At 40.7% G+C, this 19,668-nt stretch overlaps 1 protein-coding gene across 1 annotated transcript; it reads right to left on the reverse strand.

The window, feature by feature from the left end:
• Window positions 1-14,039: 14,039 nt before the first annotated feature.
• Window positions 14,040-17,029, reverse strand: LOC147903828 (uncharacterized). The gene has a single exon (XM_087401486.1). It carries the CDS (start codon window positions 16,546-16,548, stop codon window positions 14,122-14,124), a length of 2,427 nt encoding a protein of 808 aa, XP_087257612.1. The 5' UTR covers window positions 16,549-17,029; the 3' UTR covers window positions 14,040-14,121.
• Window positions 17,030-19,668: the final 2,639 nt, after the last annotated feature.

A 19,668-nucleotide genomic window follows, 5' to 3' on the forward strand; every position in this document is an offset into this window, starting at 1 on the left:
GATTTTCTCTAAGTTCTATCATTAAAAAAATGAAGCACTCATGTTTGACATTTTTTTATGCAGTAATTTGAACTTTAAAAGTACCTAGAGCAATAAGCAATTGTTACTATCATTACCTTAAATCGGGTTATCTAAATTAAGATTCAACAAAAGCTTAAAAAATATTATGGAGTTCTCTTTAATATTTGTACAATTAATAAGAAGGTAAAAAGTCCATTGGTTATTACAATATTCAAAAGAAAAAGCAAAAAACTTCTATTATAAGAAATATAAGACAACCAAAGTGAGCTAAAAGAGCTCTACATAACATCTTTGAAGACTTATTTGATCAAGCTAAATGTCATATCGCAATCTCTATATCTTCTAAACTAAGCACATCAGATTTTTCCATGAATCTAACTTTTTGACTTTTAATAAGCCAATGCACAATGTCCCTTATCATAATGTTACTGGCTGGTTTCTTGATGTCTGTAGAGTACTATTTGAAGCTACTCTCTATCTTTTTAAGCTTCACATATGTACTTTTTAAGAAAAAGTACATATCATGAATTGTGTGGACTCCCATGTATTTCAAAAGTATCGTCTCCATATTTTCATTTGAAATGTCATCCACCTAAGGGTATAGTAACAAAACAAGTCACAATATATTAACAAATTCAAAGCAAATGATTTAAATAATCAAGCCTAATGTAAAAGGCTATTACATACTCTTTTATACTCGCTTGAAATCGTAGTCACCTCCATGTCTGAAAAAAATTGAGATTAAAATCAAGGTATAAAGACATCAAATCATAGAAAATAAATTCTAAATATAAGAATACCTTGCATCTCTTTCCTTGGGATTTATCACTTCTTTGCACGCTCTTTTGTTCTAAGTGATCTCTCATTTTTTCACTCACCTATGAATGATAAACAACAAATAGTGTTAATGCCATCGGAAAGAATTATGTAAAGAATACAAGCATACAAAGTACTTGCTTTACTTTTAAAGGGTATTGCATAAACGAAAACTTTTACCTTTCTCTTTCGTTCACTTTTTCTAGACATTTCATTCGTAGAATTAATCACATTCGATACTGGATCCTTAAAATATGACAAAATTAAATTAAAACTTGTCTAAAAAGAAGATGCTGATAGATGTGACATTAGTTTAAAAATACACAATTGAATCAAAGAAAATAGCTTCAATCATAAGCATATCTAAAAGATAAAGGCAATTCATACCTTATATTCATCTATAGTGATGTCACCATGAAGCATCTTAGAAAATGTCATCTCATTTATATTAGCATTCGCTTAACCAATAAGAATCCTTATATAAAATATTCAAGATAGATGAATTGTGAATAACTGAATGGTTAATAATACTTTTTCAAAATAGAAGACAACTCATGATTAAAACTTACACACCTGATCAGAGTGATAATACTCAAACCCTTCGAATCTCTTCGCCATGAACCTATCTATCTACACAAAAGAACATATGATTGAGTTAAAGAAAACATTTTGTATTATTCAAAAAATAAAAAGGATATCTTATATTGGAAATGCTTCACATCCTTATCCATAAAATTCTCCTCCAATAGAAACTGAATTTCCAATAGACTGCCAAGGAATTAAATAATCTAAGTACAATGACACATAAATTATGCAAATAAGTATAATTTTTTACTAAAAGTAGAGAACCATTCAAGGTATTAATATAAACATATCTTCTCTGAAATTGGATTACATGGAGACTCATCAATACAAGGAGTAGTTGCTTGAGGCTCCATATTTCTCTACAAAGTTTCAAATAAACATACAGAATTTTATTAAACTCTTATGTATCATTTTGAAATCCAAAGGAATGAGAACTTAATTCAATTGGTATACGATATTCTTAATTTTTCTTCAAAAAACATATCTTTGAAATGCTTCAACAACCTCAGATGTTGAATATACTTGTTCATAAAATTCTCCTCTAATAGAAATAGAATCTCCAATAGACTGCCAAAGAGTTAAATAATCCAAGTAAGAAGTGACACAAATTATGCAAATAAATACAAATTTTGACTTCATGCTAGAGAACCATTAAATGTATTGAACATATCTTTTCTGAAATCGAATTATGTGGAGACTTGTCAATATAAGGAGTAGTTGCTTCAGGCTCCAGATTTATTTGAACTTTGCTCATTTCATCCTTTGAAACACAATAGAATACATTGATTAGATCATATCTATATTACAAATATACAGTTTTATAAAATATCACATGATTGAAAGGCCAACTCACATTATTTACAAGGGTTCTCTTCTTCGAGTATTTCCTACTAGACTACTTTGAGGAGATCCACCACCTATATATATCTTCCTCTCTCCAACTATATTTAACTCCACTAAACTTTAGAGGCACTATCTCATGATGACACTCATCGATGATGCCTTTAATGTGTTAGTGTTCTTCCTTTTTATGTCATAGATCTGTAACAATCTCTATTCCCTTGAACCACCTTCATACACGATGGTAGTTTTCTAACAATAGAGAATGTTGGTCTCTAAAGAACTTTTCTAGGAACTCTTTCCCATAAAGCTTGTTCTTTCATTTTGGGTCGTTTAAACACCTCATCATACATAGGTGTAAAACTTGCCCCTGAGATCAGAGCAATAGAAACTTGAGATTTATCTTGCAAAGAGAGATGCTCCTTATTCTCTTTGAAGGACACATCCTTTGATGCATCTGTTAGATATCAATGCTCCACTCTCGTGTAATTACGCAGGAACCAGCTAACTCTACTTGTAAGCCCCCCATATGAGGGGAAGGCATTTGAGTAGCTCAGTTATCCGGTAGGTCCTAGTTTGGATACCAAATGGGGGCCATGTGTGGCCTAATGGCTGGGCGGCTTCAAATAGAGTTGGCACACTGCCAACTAGGCTACATGCAAGTGCGGGAAGGCATCCCATGACTGACCGCCGCACTAAGGGTAAACAGAGCATTTCCCGAGGTAGCCCACTCTCTGATTGCGAGGCCCGTTTGGAGCCCCAGATGATCCCGAATGGCTGTGGGCCGAACGGGAGCCATAGGTGAGTTGCTCTATTCTGCGCCACGGTTCTATCATGTGGTCGATGGCCTATTTTGGGTTCTTTTCATTTTTGAATTTCAGCATTAGAAAATAACAATATATTGCTTCTCATTTATTGAATACCACAATTTAATAGTGGTATATTACCCGAAGAGCAGGAAATTAAATTCAATGACTTTCGCACTTAGGCTGTCTCTCCTTTTCTTGCATTCTGTTGAAGCCCACATATGTCTCGGATTGGGATGATTGTGCATTGCTTTTGCTCTATGTTCAACCACTGGAGCCACGTTGGTCCTTCTGATTGACAACATCTTTGACATTGTGCGCCCAAGCCATTTCTCCTTTGTTTCAGGGGACACCAACATAGCTAATGTCGCCCTCTTTGCAGCTAGTTGATCTAAGCTATGCACCCCTTTCATTTTCTGTAGGCCATTTCTCAGGTTAGAGAGCATCGACTCTTGGGCGTGCATCTCCCGAGGTGTTGGTAGGATTGTTACTCTACGAACTTTAGGGTGCAAGCTAAAGCTTGTGAAGACTCGAGACTGGTAATCACTTGAATGGCCTGATGATGCTGCCTCGAATGCTCCCACCAATCGTGACACCACAGCTCGTGTTCTTTGCTCCAATGGCAATGATTGAATGCGTGCATCTGCAGCCGCTTCTTGCTACTGGTTTGCAAGGAGTCTTCTTTGTTCTTATTGTTTCTCCCTTCACAGATGTTGCAAAAGTATCTTTCATTGCCGATTCAATAATGTGCCAGCACTTTCCTCGACCCGCACTCTGTTCCTTGTGCCTTGACCTGCTTTTTGGCTTTCCTATCTCGCAGCCTCTATCTTCTTCTCTTGTAATCCATGGCAAGCTGCATGTTGCCATTGACGCCATGGCCACGATCAGTCCAAAATACACCCAGAGAAGCTAGCTGGTGAGGCAAGCAAAGAATAGAAGACAACTTACCCAAAAGAAGACAATGGCAAACCAAAGTCTGCACAAGGTCACGTCGAGGTGCATATGGGTTGCAGGGCATTTGCAAGGGGGGCAGATTGCAGGTACTTAAATCTTCCAAGATTTGATGGGCGGGACGTGTGAAAATTCAAAATAGTTGCCGGTTTTCCCCCCTTCGACGATACACATAGCAGAATTGGATATCCCAAAGAAGTGCAATGTGGCCTAAAATGCTTCAAAAAACAAATAGGCCAAAGGGCACACTATCGGGTTTGATGTCCTTTGGCATCAATGTCCTTTGGCATGCTTATGAGCCATATAGCAAGCAAGTGCATGGAAAAAGAAACAATTCAAAATTGTAAATAGTGTTGGATTTATTAAAATATCTTTGCACATGCACAAATTGCACTTTTCCAACTTCTTCCATTTTAGGGTGAATCTAGATACCAATACCAATAACTATCAATGTTTTAATACCACCATGCACTAGTCCTAATAGTTTGGATTCCAAATTTTTTTGGTTTTCAACAAATCAAAAGAAAGTTATGGAGTGTGCCCTCAAATGGGTATGCATCACTTTAGCACAACATTGGAGGCCCATTAACCCATGCATAATGATCTCATTTAGGTGTGTCCTTGGGTTGAGGAGAAGCTCACGTAGTGTATTTTAGAATGATTACTTGGTTGCATATATGTATAGAACAAAATTTTAATGTTTTTGAATAAATTGCTATATCCTATAGTCTTCAAGATGCATGCTTCACATGCAACATAGCACTTATAATGCTTTAACAGTTTAGTTCCAAATTTTTATTCCATAATTTTTTGCTCTCATGTTCAAGTTTGGAATGTATACTACAACTTGAAGACAAAGTTTGTCGAATTCCGTTGAGCAATGCATAAGTTATGGATCATGCAAGATACCCATATACAGAAAAGTCCCTAAACCTCTGAGCCAAAAATGGCTACACCCAAGCAAACAATGACCCCTTATCAATATGTGCAATTGGCTTTTGTAGAGTTAGATCTCCAAATCAACATATGGGTATGTGAGCCTCATTTACACTAAATCAAGCCAAGGTATGAGTAGCTATGCAAAGTGTTGCTAAGGTGATAGAGGGTACCAACTAATCTATAGTCTACTTTATATTCCCTATACAATGGACTACTAACTCTTTAAATATTCTCCCCCATCCAGGCAAACACTACCTAATACATGGTTTACGACTTCATGGCCTAAATGAGGGTGCTCACAAGTCAATTGACCACTGCACTAGAGGAAACAATGCTTTCTTTGGAGTTGATAAATGGACTCACCAATAGTGCAAAGCTAAGGAACATGGAATCACAAATCTAACAAGAATGTATAAGAAAATGCTACATGAGGCAATTGCGATTGACAAGAGGATCATGAGTAGAGAGGGAGTGCAAAAGAGCCTATCAAATAGATAGACCAATAAATTTCAGCACTACTTGTTTTTCCTATAGAAAGTAAGATCATTAAAAGCAGGGCTACAAATTGTGGAAGAAGAACATGGATATCGCTATAAAGAGAATGAGACAATGATGAAGTGACATCAACTGCAACCCCAATATTGCACATATCAATCGAATGCATGGATGATTTTTTCAAGTTAGTTTCGTTAAGAAGCTAAACTTTTATATTGGCGTCGAAAGCTTGTATGCCCTAATAAAATGTTTGAAACATTCGCAAAGATTTGAAACTTTTACGCAAAAAAAAGTTAAGTTTCACCAAGATCTACATTCTTTCCTTCAAAATTTAAAAGAAAATATATAAGAAAGTACTACATTCTACCAATATTATGAAACTTAAAAAATGAGCTCGAAAACTTTTGCCAAGATTTTATATTAATTTATAAGCATAGCTTTGATAAAAAGATCCCTGATCTCGAATGTGGTCACAAGAAGGTCATAGGGAAGCTAGACAAACCCAAGGAATCAAAGAGGAATCTTCGAAATTATTGGAAACAAGAAAAGAAGGTGGCCACCAAAAAAACCAAAGCATTGAGGTAGAAAGAGCCCTTGGTAGAGTTAAGAGAACATCTAGAACAAGAAATAAAGTTTTGGGCAACCTGGATAACCCACAAGTAGGCAACTAGCCTAGATAAAACTAAAAATCATCACGACTTAAGCAGCATCAATCACATGACAAAAACTCTCATTAATTAGCCGAGAGAAGATTCAATGCGTAGAGTAGCTCGATATCAGGAAGGAGTCACCGCCACACCACAATGAACCCTTAAAACTCGAAACCTCCAACATTTCATTGGAATGCCACGTAAAAGCCAAGCAAAGATGAAGCCACATTGAGACTGCATGGCCACCACCCCGCTTGACTATGGTTTCCCGCAATAGGTTATTCCAACATTCCCACATTAAGCTGCAAGAACAACAAATTAATAAGCCAAGATCACCACTCACAGAGAGTTAGGATTTAAAAGATCATTAGATGCTTGTAAATGGACCAAAAAAACTCTCAAGTGCTAAGAAAGCAAGCACACACCAAGTATCCCTCACTATGGATGGATCGAATTAAAGGAACTGCAGATTACGATGTTAGGGCTACAACTAGTCCATCGATTGTTAAAGCTTCCATCAAGGCTAAAATTTAACAGGTGCCTTAACCCTCTCCCTCCTTAACCCTCTCCCTCTAGTTGTCTCACAATACTTTCTATTACTTGACCTCGAAGCAATGCCTTGATCAAGATCGGCGAGACCAATAGAAGTGGGACCTATAGCAGCTGATCCACCTACCACATCCAAAGAGCCAAATAAGTGCTAAAGAGCCTGACTAATCTATTCATAAAGAGCCAAGATGGCACAAGAAACAAAAACTATCCCACAAAGATACAAGTCACAACAACCATATCGAACACTGACAAAGAGCCAAATCAATTCCAAAATGCACTTCAAGTCTCCTAAAAAGCCCAATTTTTTGCATGCTCATATTCATTCGATATAGCTAGGCCTGCAAACTCTTATGTCAATGTAGACTTCGTAGCCATGCAATCTTTGTTATCCTTTGTCTCCTTGTACTATGCATCATGAGCTTTCTCAAAACAATATCGTTTAGCAAGTCCTTCCATTCCACCATAGTTACACATAGGTCCCTTCTTGTTTTCGCTACTCTTACCATGGCCTTTGGTAAGCAGCGTCTCCATTAACCACACTTGAACAATACATGTTTCTTCACTTAAGAGCATCAAAACTATATCATGAAATTCAAGAGAATCTAAGCTTATTGTGAGTATGGTAACAAGCTCGACATACCTTGAAGGCAAACTTGACAGTAAGATAGCTTTTGCGTCATCATCTTCAACCCGTGAAACTAGGGGGTGTAGTTTTTCATTATTGATTGCATATGGTTCAAATGCATACCTAGAGTCTCCTTTTCCCCCATGTGCAAGCCAAAACGTTATTGTTTCAAAACAATTGTTGACTTCTTACCTTTGCTCCGAACAAAGTCTCCAACATGCTCCAATTTTTGCGCCACTATCTCTGAAATGTCCACATGATGGAAACTCCAATTTTAGCACCTAAAACTCCTGGATATTTTTTGAACCTTCATTATTGGTAGGCTTTTTCTCCAACCTAGAGGAAATTCCCCACAATCCTTTCCCAATAAGAAACAATCGAACACACAACTACCATAATTCCATTGAATTTCGTGAAGAAGACTCCAATACTATGAGCTTGTCAAACTTGAACCAACCTTCCCTCTCTCTAATATGCCTCAACGAATTGCAGATACCTCTTAAGATCTTGTCAACCGCTACGTACAATTTAGGACAACTCACCAAACTTCAATCAGTATATTTGATACCACTGTTTGGTATTTGAAGATTAAATCAACCACAAACTCGCACTCCCTTACTTAATTCACGGTGATTAAGAAATGACAATGAGGAGCATCGACAACACAATTGACACGGAAAACTTCTGATATTGGTCTAAGCAAAATTGGTTCCCCCCTATCGTGTGTGTTGCTGGTTACAAAATACCCAGAGACACAAGACTAGACTATTGTCAACCATGTACAATTGGCAGACCTACTTGCAAAGGACCCTACAAGACACCATCAGACAGCCCAGATAAAGGCAGCAACCATCTAGACCTAAGAAACCTCAATCACATGACAACTACTCACACTGATTAACCACGAGAAGACTCAACATGCAAAGCAGCTTGATATCAAGACGAAGTCACCACTTTACGACAATGAACCCTTCACCACCAACATTTGATAGGATTGCCATGTAACCACCATGAAAAGGTGACACTACATGGCCACCATCACCCTTGTGTGGTTCCCTTAGACAAATTATTCCAATAGGTGCCTCTTGGATGACACACAACATCCATGTGTAATCATATAATACAATCTCTAGTGTCCCTATACTCCTCAGACTTTGATTCTTGAAGTCTCCCCAAAGACACCTCTCTCATTTCCAAAGTTGTAATGAAGGTTACGAATGTCTTAAAGCTCCTTGGTAACATGTTGAGCACAAGCATCAACAACTGTACTGGATCCACCTTATGACCAATCGCTCCGAGTTGATCTCTCAAGACCTTCCCCATCTCTATCGTCATGGTCTAAATCTTGATCGCCCTCCTCTTCGCAAGGGTACCTGACCTTCAAACATTGTACAAGATTTCTACAAGCCTAAATTGAGTTCTCTTTCGAATGTTTCTCAACTTCAAGCTTGTTGGGATATGTGTGATCAAGGGCCTGCTAGGTGCATGTGTGCATCCACTAGCAGTCATATTGTTGTGCGTGTGTGTGTGTGTGTGTAGAAGAGGCACACTTAGTGCCATAGGCAACTCAATGGAACATTTTGCCTTTTAGCTCCCACACTCTTCTCCATGATGTCCATCTTCTCTCCCACTCCCCAACATGTGGTATTAGAGCCTCCTTGAGCCCCTAGCCCATTCTAGCTTCAATATGCCACCTCATCATCTTCTTCTCCACCCTCCACCTTCTTCTTCTTTTCTTCCCTCTTTCTCTCTAGAATTCGCTTAGCTTTATTCTCCTCATATTCTCCGCCATTTGCCAAACGCTTTGAGCTGGAGATACCTTGTCTTGGGGCGAAACTATGACCCAGAGGAATTAAGATTTAATCGTCTTTGCTACGCATGTACAATGCACAGATTTGTCGCGTAATTCTGACGATGCGCTCAACTATACTCTAATTCCTCTTAGCCACGAGTGGGTGACACGACGAGCTACCTTGTGTCCGAATCTGAGCTCAAATGCTTGCTAGAGCATGAAGAAACAAGCAAAAGACCAGTCGGAGAAGGCGTTGTTCTCATGAGCAACTCTGCGTGTTTTTGGGGCAATCCTCCTAGGTGGACAATCTCTGGTATAAGATCTTCAAATGCGCATTAAAAGACCTCTCAGATATGCTTCATAGTATTTGAATTAAGGCCTCCACTACAATTTTTGGGCATTTTTGGTTGTTGGATGCTTGATGCAAGCTTGGAGATGACTTATTGACAGAAAATTATTAGTTAATAATGCCTAGCTCTTGTTCATCTTCCAATGCTTCATATGTGAAAGCAAAGAAGAAGAAACAAGCACCTAGATATGTCAATAGGAAGGTAACAAAACTTGTGAAGGAAAAGTCACATAAACCATATTATTATTTTGATGCAAAAAGTTTAGGATTTTCTGATTTTATGGCTTGCAATATGCACTTATATGGTTGAGACTCATAAGCCATTTGTAAGAGAGCAGAAACTGCCTAAACATAAAGGTAAGACCCTCTCATGGCCACCTTTAAGATAGACAAGTTCAATGGCCAAGGTTTTCACACTTCGCAAATGAAAATCAAATTTATGCTTATATGAAAGAGAATTTGTGGGACTTGGTTAAGCCAGGGAATCAATCATCTCAAGAAGGTGAATCCACCACAACCAAAGGTAAAGGAAAGGCAAGTAACTCTTCTTCAACTACACCTGCAAATGCTAAAGGCTAGAGAAAGCTTATGCAATTATTGCATTACGTTTGGGAGATGATTATGTGCATCATATTTCAGATTTGGAATCCCCTTCTGAGGCCTGGCATAAGTTAGATGGTTAGATGTGTTATTTGGTGCTAGCTCTCATACTTCTAAGTTGAATTTGAAAATTAAGTTCTTTGAACTTAAGATGGATGGAGACAATGTTGCAGCTCATGTTAATACTTTGAGGAGTCTTATGACACAATCAGCCTCAATCAACTCTCCAGTTACTGAAGATGATGTTATGGTTGTGCTCTTGAAGAGTATGCCTCAAGACTATGATTATCTTGTGACTATCTCGAAGAATCTTCCCCAACCCACACTAGAGGGCATCATCAGTGCTCTACAAGAGGAAGAGAGAAAGAACACTTCAAGAATGGGTGAAGTACACACACAAGCACTTGCCGTAAAGTTTACATGAAAGAGCAAGTACAAGGCATGCAATCATCTTGAAAAAGATTACTACAAGATCAATCCTTGCACTTATTGTGGCAAGAACAATCATTCAGAGAAGTTTTGCAATGAGAAGAAGAAAAACATGGCAAATCTAGTTGAAGAGAGAACTCCATCAGCAAATGAAGAATCAAACTGTGTTAGAAGATAAAGATTGTCTTTTGAGCTTTTTATCATCACTTGGTCAATTTTGAGGTTCTCTGCCTAGAGTAGTACTCCAAAAAGAATGTTATGTGTTCTATCTTTTATCTTTTGTAAATCACCTCTGGTCACCATATGATGTAGGCCATGTGATATGTGTTTGCCTCCATGGTACCTCTTGCAGACATGAGAAACTAGGTCCACACAAAAGCCTAAGATTAATCCTTTTACATGCAAGGGAGAACCATTTGAGGGGTTCTATCCCATTTTTGTAAACCTTGACCCTTGTGAAATCCTAGCCATAGATTTATCCTTGACCACCATGAGATGGCTTGTGAAACTATGTGACAAGATGTATCCTTGACATAGCAAGAGGCAAACCCTTGAGGAGGGGTATGTTGGGATATGCCGAGAGAAGAGAAAGAGAGGAGAGTAAGAACAAGAAGAGAATAAGAGTAGGAAGAAGAAGGGAATAAGAGTAGGAAGAGAGAACACACTATTCAAAATTTTTGGACTTGTGTAAAGTCCAATTTGAGAAATGGACTAAAAAACAGTTCAAAATTTTTGAATATACTAGTAATGTTGTTTTTTGAACTAGATTTGACAACTTAAAACAAAAGATTTGGTAATTAAGTACATACTTCTTGTGATGCATATCTTACTAAGGATAGATAGTATACTCTTCTACTGCTTAATATGATCATGAAAATCTTGCTAAGAACATCAATGCATAACCAAATCAGTGCATCCACTAGCAATCATATGGTTGTGTGTGTGTGTGTAGAAGAGGCACACTTAGTGCCATAGGCCATGACATAAGTGATGATGTAATACAAGGCCTTCCACATGGGGTGGTACCAATGATTGAGGAGTTCCTATGATTTAGGAGTTGCCTCCAATGTAGGAGAGGTGCCATTGATTTAGGCCACCCTCTCTCCCATTCTATAAAATAGAGGACTTCCTCTCAACTCAATGGAACATTTTGCCCTTTGGTTCCCACACTGTTCTCCATGATGTCCATCTTCTCTCCCACTCCCCAACAAAGCTTCCCGCACTTGTAGGTCTTCCTCAAGGCCCGTGATACAGTTTTTGAATAATCTAGGTTGCTTGCTGAAGCCAACAATCCTGAAGCAGAAGTTAGTGAAAACGTAGCTAAGAAATCACACAGTGCTATCAAAGCCTCACTCTTTTCCTTATTGTGCACAAGAGTGAATTTAAAAAGATGCATCTTAAAGTAGATAGACAAAATATATGTGTGTGTGTGAGAGAGTGTCTATATATCTAGATGACCCATGACATGAGAGTAGAAACAGTGAATATGCTCCAAAGATACACAAAATCTTGTACAAAGGTGTGCTCTATGTGCCACAATCTCGCAGTTAAGGTACTGCCTAGATGTGGCACCACAAAATTGTCCTTGTTGCTTCCGTCTACAACCAATGGTGAGGTACTGTTGGTGTCCTGATCCTTGACCTCCTTGCTACTGCTGTCTGCAGCCAATGGTGAGGCACAAGATTCCCTGATTCCTGGCCTCTTTGCTGGTGGAAGTGCAGCTAAACTGTGACGCACAAAACAGAATTACACTGCCCCCATCCAGGGGCCTTTTAATAGAGCTCAAAACACCCATCTCTGGCCAACCAGATCTACAGACTGGCCGACCAGTCTGCTGCTGGACAGACCTGCAGGCCGACCATACAGTCTGTACGACCACCTACAGTTAGCTCCTGTGCAGACCTTTCCTATTCCAGCCATCTGTACCCGTTTGCAGCCGACCTGCTTCTGTCATCTGCTGCACTGATCCTGCCTATATAAATAGGCCCAGTGCCAATCTGTACTTGCTGCTGCCCTGCTCCAGTCCTGTCATCACTGGTCCTTGCAGACTTCTTCGTGCTGCCACTGCTGCCAGTACCTCAATCCATGTCCAAGACATGTGCAGTCCTATGCAGTCATATCTGCTGCTCACATGCCAGCATGCATGCTGCCCATTTGGCAGCCTGCTATTACTGTCAGATCTGTCCCTGTGGCATCCCACGTGGACTCTCTCCCCCCCCTTATGTGCTGCTAGTACACCTCCCCTACCTCATTTGGGGGCTCACAAGAGGGGAGGGGACCCCTAAGATCCCAGCATCTTCCCCCGCAACACATGAAGGTTAGATTGTGGGAATTTTGCAATCCCTCTAAAGAAACTCCCCACCCAAAGTTGGATGATGTAACGGTTTGTGCAAGAGAAGCAGATGGCTATAATCTGGGGCAGTGTCGATATGCACTGTGAAGCTACAAGTTTCATTCTAGCAACCAAAGAATTCGTAGCACCCCCTTGAATGTAGAGAATGCTGATCAAATAGTTTGAAAGTTGAACACCTGTTATAAGACTGCACGAATATTAGAGCCGTGATTCAAGCATACACAGTTGGAAGTTCATGGAAATCTTCCCAGAATACGTGCACAAAACATCGACCTTCAAAATAAACAGCTCTCCTCTCGCAAATAAACCGTCTTCAACATTTCAGCTGAGGCAAAGAGACCCCCCTAAGTGTAGCTTATAATGCTGAGCTCTGTTGCCTATAGCTCGCATAAATGCAATGGCATGCCACAAGTTGCAATGACATGATGTTGCGTGGAAATTGGATTAAACAGATCAACCAGTCAAAATCTAAGATTTAATGTTCAATATACAGGGTTTTCACATGAGTGTACCTGCAAACATGCAGCTTCTGACCGTTTGTTATAATTGGAACCAGAAGAGCCCATTTTGCCAAGCAACTGAAGGAACAAGATTACTCAGGTGACAGGATCCACTTAACCAAGCATAAAACATTGGCACATTCAGAAAAGTTCCAATGACTGCCCAGCCAGACTCCCAAATATTCCACACAACAAAATCACACTTTTTATTTTCAGGTTCCAATGACTGCCCGTCCACACAACAAAAGCACACTCCTAGTTTAAGCAATATTACTCGCACAAAATTGTACCACCACATCTACAAAGCAGTCAAAAATCTTACCAATTTAGTCGTATACCGCCATATTTATGCTAACGAGTATACCAAACATATTGATTAAATTCCATCAGGTACATGGAAAGATACATTGTTTCATAGAAAAAATGTCTTATCCCAATCCACCTTGTAACATAAAGCAATAGCTTATCAATATATTCACAAATATCTGATCCAAACAACAATGAATAGTGGACAGAAACAATCGCAGAAGCAATATGCAGCCTCCAAGTTCATGCTGGACAATTACTATTATCCCAAAAAAAGGGGAAGGAACGCAAAACAATAAAAGATTAATGTGGCATTGAACTCGTATTTCTTACTCACCGAACAGCCTCATGAATGCTTAAAATGCATCTTGTATCATGAATGCCTGTATGGCAGACAATAGTTGAGTCAACGAAGACTTTGGACACACAAAAGAAAAGACTGAAATAGACTTTCATATAAGCAATGTTTAAGCAAAGTTTGATATACAAAGTTTGTCCAAGTAATCGAAATGTTACTGGGGCAGCTCTTCCACCACAGGTGGACCATTTGCCAAAACAGATTCCCTCTTAAAGTATGGGAGTGGCTCTACTGGTGAGCTCTTAAAACTAGCCTCTCCTGCTGAGCCACTGAATTTGGATTCCACAGATCTCTTTATTAAATAAGGGTTTGGCTCTGCTGACGAGTTTCTGAAAGTAGGCTCTGCTGTTGAGCCCCTGAATTTGGGCTCCACAGACTCTGTTTTTAAATACGGGTTTGGCTCAACTGGTGAGCTTCTGAAAGTAGGATCTACTGTCGCGCTCCTGAATTTTGGATCCACTGCTGATGTTCTGAAGCTTTTCTCAGCTACTGGGCTCCTGAACTTTATGCTCCCACTGCTATAATTACCAGGAAAAGCTTTTGAAGGAGAACTGAATCGTCTAGATTCCATAAGAGTATCTCTAGGCTCATCAAGCCCAGTTCTTACATATCCTGGAGTAGTGACAGAACCTGGAGCCCGTGTGATTTCACGGCCAGTATTGTATGTCAAAGGAGTATCATGCTTCTTCCCAAAGAAATGCCATCCTCCAAGCATAAGCAAAACAATAATGAACACAGGACTACTCCATACTTTTGTATTGAACTTAGCAGGCCTTTGTATAGGCAGATTGGACTTGTAAATACCAACATAACCGTCCCCAAATCCCAATACTACTAATCTATCACGGTTGCAAGCCATCACAGACCAATCATTGCTCGGGATTGGGTTGCTAAAGAAGGATTGAGAAATTTCATCCATGGAAGCTGTGAAAAACGGGCGTGGAACACCCACTGGAATGTTCATAGATGTATAGGCAACCTGCAGGGTTGTATTATATACAAAGACTTGCCTAGGAGTTGAGACAAGCAGATAGCCCTTGATGCCATGAAAAGTCATTGGCCCTTCTATTTCCACTTTCTTTTTTGACCTGACGTGGCATTCAAAATGTAAAGTGTCCCCAGATAATGCCACATATATCATGTGCCCCTCTGTAGTAAATCCATATGCTTTTGAGCGTCCAGCAGCATCAAAGGCATACGCCACCACTTTGGAACCATTCAATCCCTCACAAGGCCCACTTCGAACTGTCAGACTCCTTAAATCTAAAGACGCAGCTCCAGTTTCTGTCAGAAAAAGGAGGCGCTGGGAGTTCGGAGACCTCAGGAAAGTAAGAGGCTGGCTTGATGACTTGGCAACGCCATAGAATGTACCGTTTTCTCGAAATACCTGAATTCTCCCTTCTACATCCGACACTAGTATATAACGCATCTTCCCAACCCTGTAAGTTTCCAAAATAGTGATTGTTTTGTCCGCAACATCTAAATTACTTACAAAACCTGGCGCTTCATCAGTTATTTGGGCTCCAGCAGTTGCCGCATCAGTAAGTCCAGGAGAGGCAAAGGACTGGATATATTCCATGGAAAGTGCGTGCCAATCGTCCCCATGTGAAGTACCACTATGTGTTGTTTCCCAAATCCTGTGTAACAACACTGTGCCATCAGAGTGGCCTGTTAACAACATGGTCTCATTCTTGCGTACTAAAAAGGAAAGCATAGCAGTCACTGGAAAATGGGAGACGGTTGAAAAATCAACCAAAAGATCGCCATGAGATAGGAAGATGTAAATCCGCCCTGTATCATCACCCACAGCTACATACCTGCTCAGCCCCTCCTCTCCTTCATGTGGAAGTACATGCAAACAAGTCACCTGCCCATCTACCTTCACAGCTGAAAGGAACTGAAAATGTTCAGACCAGGCAGGCTTATATCGGGCAACAGTCATGCCCCCACCATAGCTAGCTTTTGTGCCTGACGGCTCACGCATATCAACGGTTGGTTTAGATGAAGCTAAGCCGTCCGAATTTTGAATTTCTTCTTGTTCTACATTTCCATGGGCCTTGATCGGACTCACCAAGGAAGGGGAGGGTTGAGATGTTCCTACTTGCATTTCATTTCGTTCTGCCAAAGTGGCAGCAGCACGTTGAATGATGTCAGGCTTCTCCTCAAAGTCCCAGACCCGCCCTAGAGGCCCCAAAAGTTCAACCTGAAGCTTATCGATACTGCGATGAAGCTGTTCAACAAGGCTCTCCAGCTGTTCAAGTTGACTTCGTTGCTTCTCAACCAATCGCTCCAGTTGATGCGCTGGTATCTCTGCAACGTTGACATTAGATGTTGCCTCACTGTGAACACTAGATTCAGCCCCTGAACGTGTGACGAAGTGAGCATCCAACACACCCGGGATGCAATGTTTTTCTGGGAACATGTCCGTGCCAAGGCATTCCCCGTACTGGCATTCTGGATTGTCAACAATCAACGGTTCAACTTGCGAAAAGGCATCAAGGGATGAGAGCAGGAGGACCAGTACATCGAAGTAAACGATTGAAGCACACGAGATAGCCCGTAAGCCGCTCCTCCGAGCCATCGAGGGTGAGCTCCTTTGGGCTATCAAGGCGCATCTAGCTACGACATCCCTCAATCAATCGCTTTCAGCTAGCAGCTTGGAATCTCCAACGATCTTCATGAATCAACCATCGGGGTAAAACCATGAAATGCCCGAATCGTTGGCACATCTAACATCAACAGCAACGAAATTCGACAGCTTTGGCACCGCAAAAACAATGATTGCTGAAAGCAACAACGATTCAACGCAAACCCATGATGAGATACTCGATAGGTTGGCAAATCTAAGACCACCCACAACAAAATTCGACGGCTTTCACCCACAAAAAAATTCGACGGCTTTCAGCTGGCAGACAAGAGAAGGAGGGGCAAATCGATGAATGCTGAGCAAGGAGAGGGTTCGCAGCTTCGCCATGAGGAGAAGAAGCAGATCCTAAGGTATACAACATGGAAGATACTTAAGGTCGAAGTGGCAATTGGGCCTAGCCACGTTGTAGTGCGTGTCAACCATGACAACATACATTTATAAATTGAAGATGAAGATGAAGATGACGATTATACTATCGTGTGAACGTGCCCTTAAGCAGTTGTAACCGAGAGTAGATGATTAAAAGAAGCTGAAGTCTAGACAGTCGTCACGTTGATTCAGAGCAAACTCTGTCGTTTTGTGTAATTCAAGGTTTTTCACATAACTGGTGGAGATGACGTTCGAAATGTCTTCGCGTGTTCACCATGGTCCAGAACACCAGATGCCTGATCGTGGCTCACAACCTCATGAGAATCCAAGTGCGGAGCATGTCGTCTATTTGATGAATCAGTTGGCGCAGACAAATCAAGCTCTCCTAACTATTCTCGCCTCTCAACAACATCACACACATCCTGCTCAACAACGCATTGATCATAAAGTGTGTCCTGGACTGATGATCGCAAAGCTTTGGAGTTGAGAACAGTTTTGGAAGGTATTGTGGCACTTGGTTAGTGCAAAAACCAGAGGCACATGAGTCACATTGGCCAATCCTCAAAGCGCAGCTTTTACAAAATTTTGCACATGCTAATGTTACTCAAACAGCCTAAGGTGCTCATTACAACAGGAACTTGATGTCCATTTCTCTTTGCCTACATTCGAGCTTCTCTCTCCAGGGCCAATAACCATGCCACCGAAGCGTGCCCCTCGTGATATAGTGCATGACAGTGATGAGGCCGCTCAGTATGAGCAAGTGCCTGCCACAGTGATTGCATCCACCACTGGTGGTACAGAGGTTCCCACACTCAAAAAGTGTAAGTGGGCATCCACTTCTGTCAAGTTTTTAGCTCTCTCTCTCTCTCTCTCTCTCTCTCTCTCTCTCTCACACACACACACACACACACAATGTCCTCTGCTCTCTCCCCCCCCTCTCTCTCTCTATACACACACACAGTGTGTGTGTGTGTGCGTGCGTGTGTGTGTGTGTGTGTGTGTGTGTGTGTGTGTGTGTGTGTGTGTGTGTGTGTGTGTGTGTGTGTGTGTGTGCATGCATGCATGCATATATATGTATATATAGACACACACACACTTTACGTCTCTCTCTCTCTCTCTCTCTCTCTCTCTCTCTCTCTCTCTCAATGTTGAGCAAGGAGAGGGTTTGCAGCTTCGCCATGAGGGGAAGCAACAGATTCTAAGGGATACAACATGGAAGATACTTAACCCAGGGGATTCATAGGGGGAAACTTATGATATCACGTGAGTGTACAATAGGGGGGTTTTTTGAAATGAGGCATAAGCTTATACATTAGGGGTGGGGGCCCTTTTTATGTTTTCCCAATATTGAATTTAAGTTAGGGGGGCCATGCCACATTTAAGAGGGCAGGACATAGTATAGGCTACCTTGGGTAACTAGTCCAAACAAGTTTGGCTTTAAATAGTCATAGGGAAAGTAATCTAAATTTTCTTATTGTGTGAATTCTTAAGAAAGAACGTAGATTTAAGGAAAGGGGGAGACATAATAGAATTTTGGTGGTATCTTATTTAAGCTTAAATAGGGGTGTTTTATCATCCTACATGGATCTTAAATAGGGGGTTTTCTTGAAGTTCATGCACGCACGTGACGTCCCCCCTTTAATGAAGAGTGAATCCCCTGGGATACTTAAGGTCGAAGTGGCAATTGGGCCCAGACACGTTGTAGTGCGTGTCAACCACACTACAACATGGCAACCTACATTATTATAATCTATTCTCTCTCTCTCTCTCTCTCTCTCTCTCTCTCTCTCTCTCTCTCTCTCTCTCTCTCTCTCTCTCTCTCTCTATATATATATATATATGTGGTGGTGTGTGTGCCATGTGGCACTCCATCTTCCCTCCTCAAACCTCAAAGAGCGTCGGAGAACCTCCCTGCAAAGCTCCCTCCTCCTCCCTCCTCCTCCTCTCTCTCTCTCTCTCTCTCTCTCCTTCCCCTCTTTATATATATAGGTACCGTCCATTAAACAATGATTTGTATGTATGTAGATCATTAATCCATTGGCTCAATTTCATAAAGACAATAACATACTCTTCTTAACCATTTTTATATGTATGATTCAATCTTTCTTGCATTTTCACATATCGATCGCTTATCTACACACATGATTTATTTGATATTATGATTGTCTGATTTTCCATTATTTCTATACATACAGGCAAACATACATATGCGTATGCATGTGCGCCCGTGCGTGTGCATGTGTGTGTGTGTGTGAGTGTGCGTGTTATGTGTGTGCATGTGTGTGTGTGTGTGTGCATGTGCATGCACGCACATGCATGCACCTCTGCCTCTGTCTCTGTCTCTCTCTCCCTCTCTCTTCCCCCCCTTACTATTTGTTATAGTCTGCTCCAATATTGTAGTCTCATTTTAAGGACTACTATTCATGCAATCTACTCCTATGTCTCAATCCTGTGTGGTCACTTGCTCGTGTGCATGCACGCACATGCATGCCCCTCTGTCTCTCTCTCCCACTCTCTTCCCCCCCTTACTATTTTGTTATAGTTTGCTCCTACATTGTAGTCTCATTTTAGGACTACTATTCATTGCAATCTACTCCTATGTCTCAATCCTGTGTGGTTCACTTGCTCCAAAGCTTCCATATTGGGTGAGACACTCAAAAGGAGGAGGAGTTTGCCATGCCCTTT

The sequence above is a fragment of the Dipteris shenzhenensis genome, chromosome 3 (genome assembly GCF_047967505.1).
Source record: "Dipteris shenzhenensis isolate YYH24624 ecotype China chromosome 3, Dip_SZ_1.0, whole genome shotgun sequence".
In the NCBI taxonomy this organism is placed as follows: Eukaryota; Viridiplantae; Streptophyta; class Polypodiopsida; order Gleicheniales; family Dipteridaceae; genus Dipteris; species Dipteris shenzhenensis.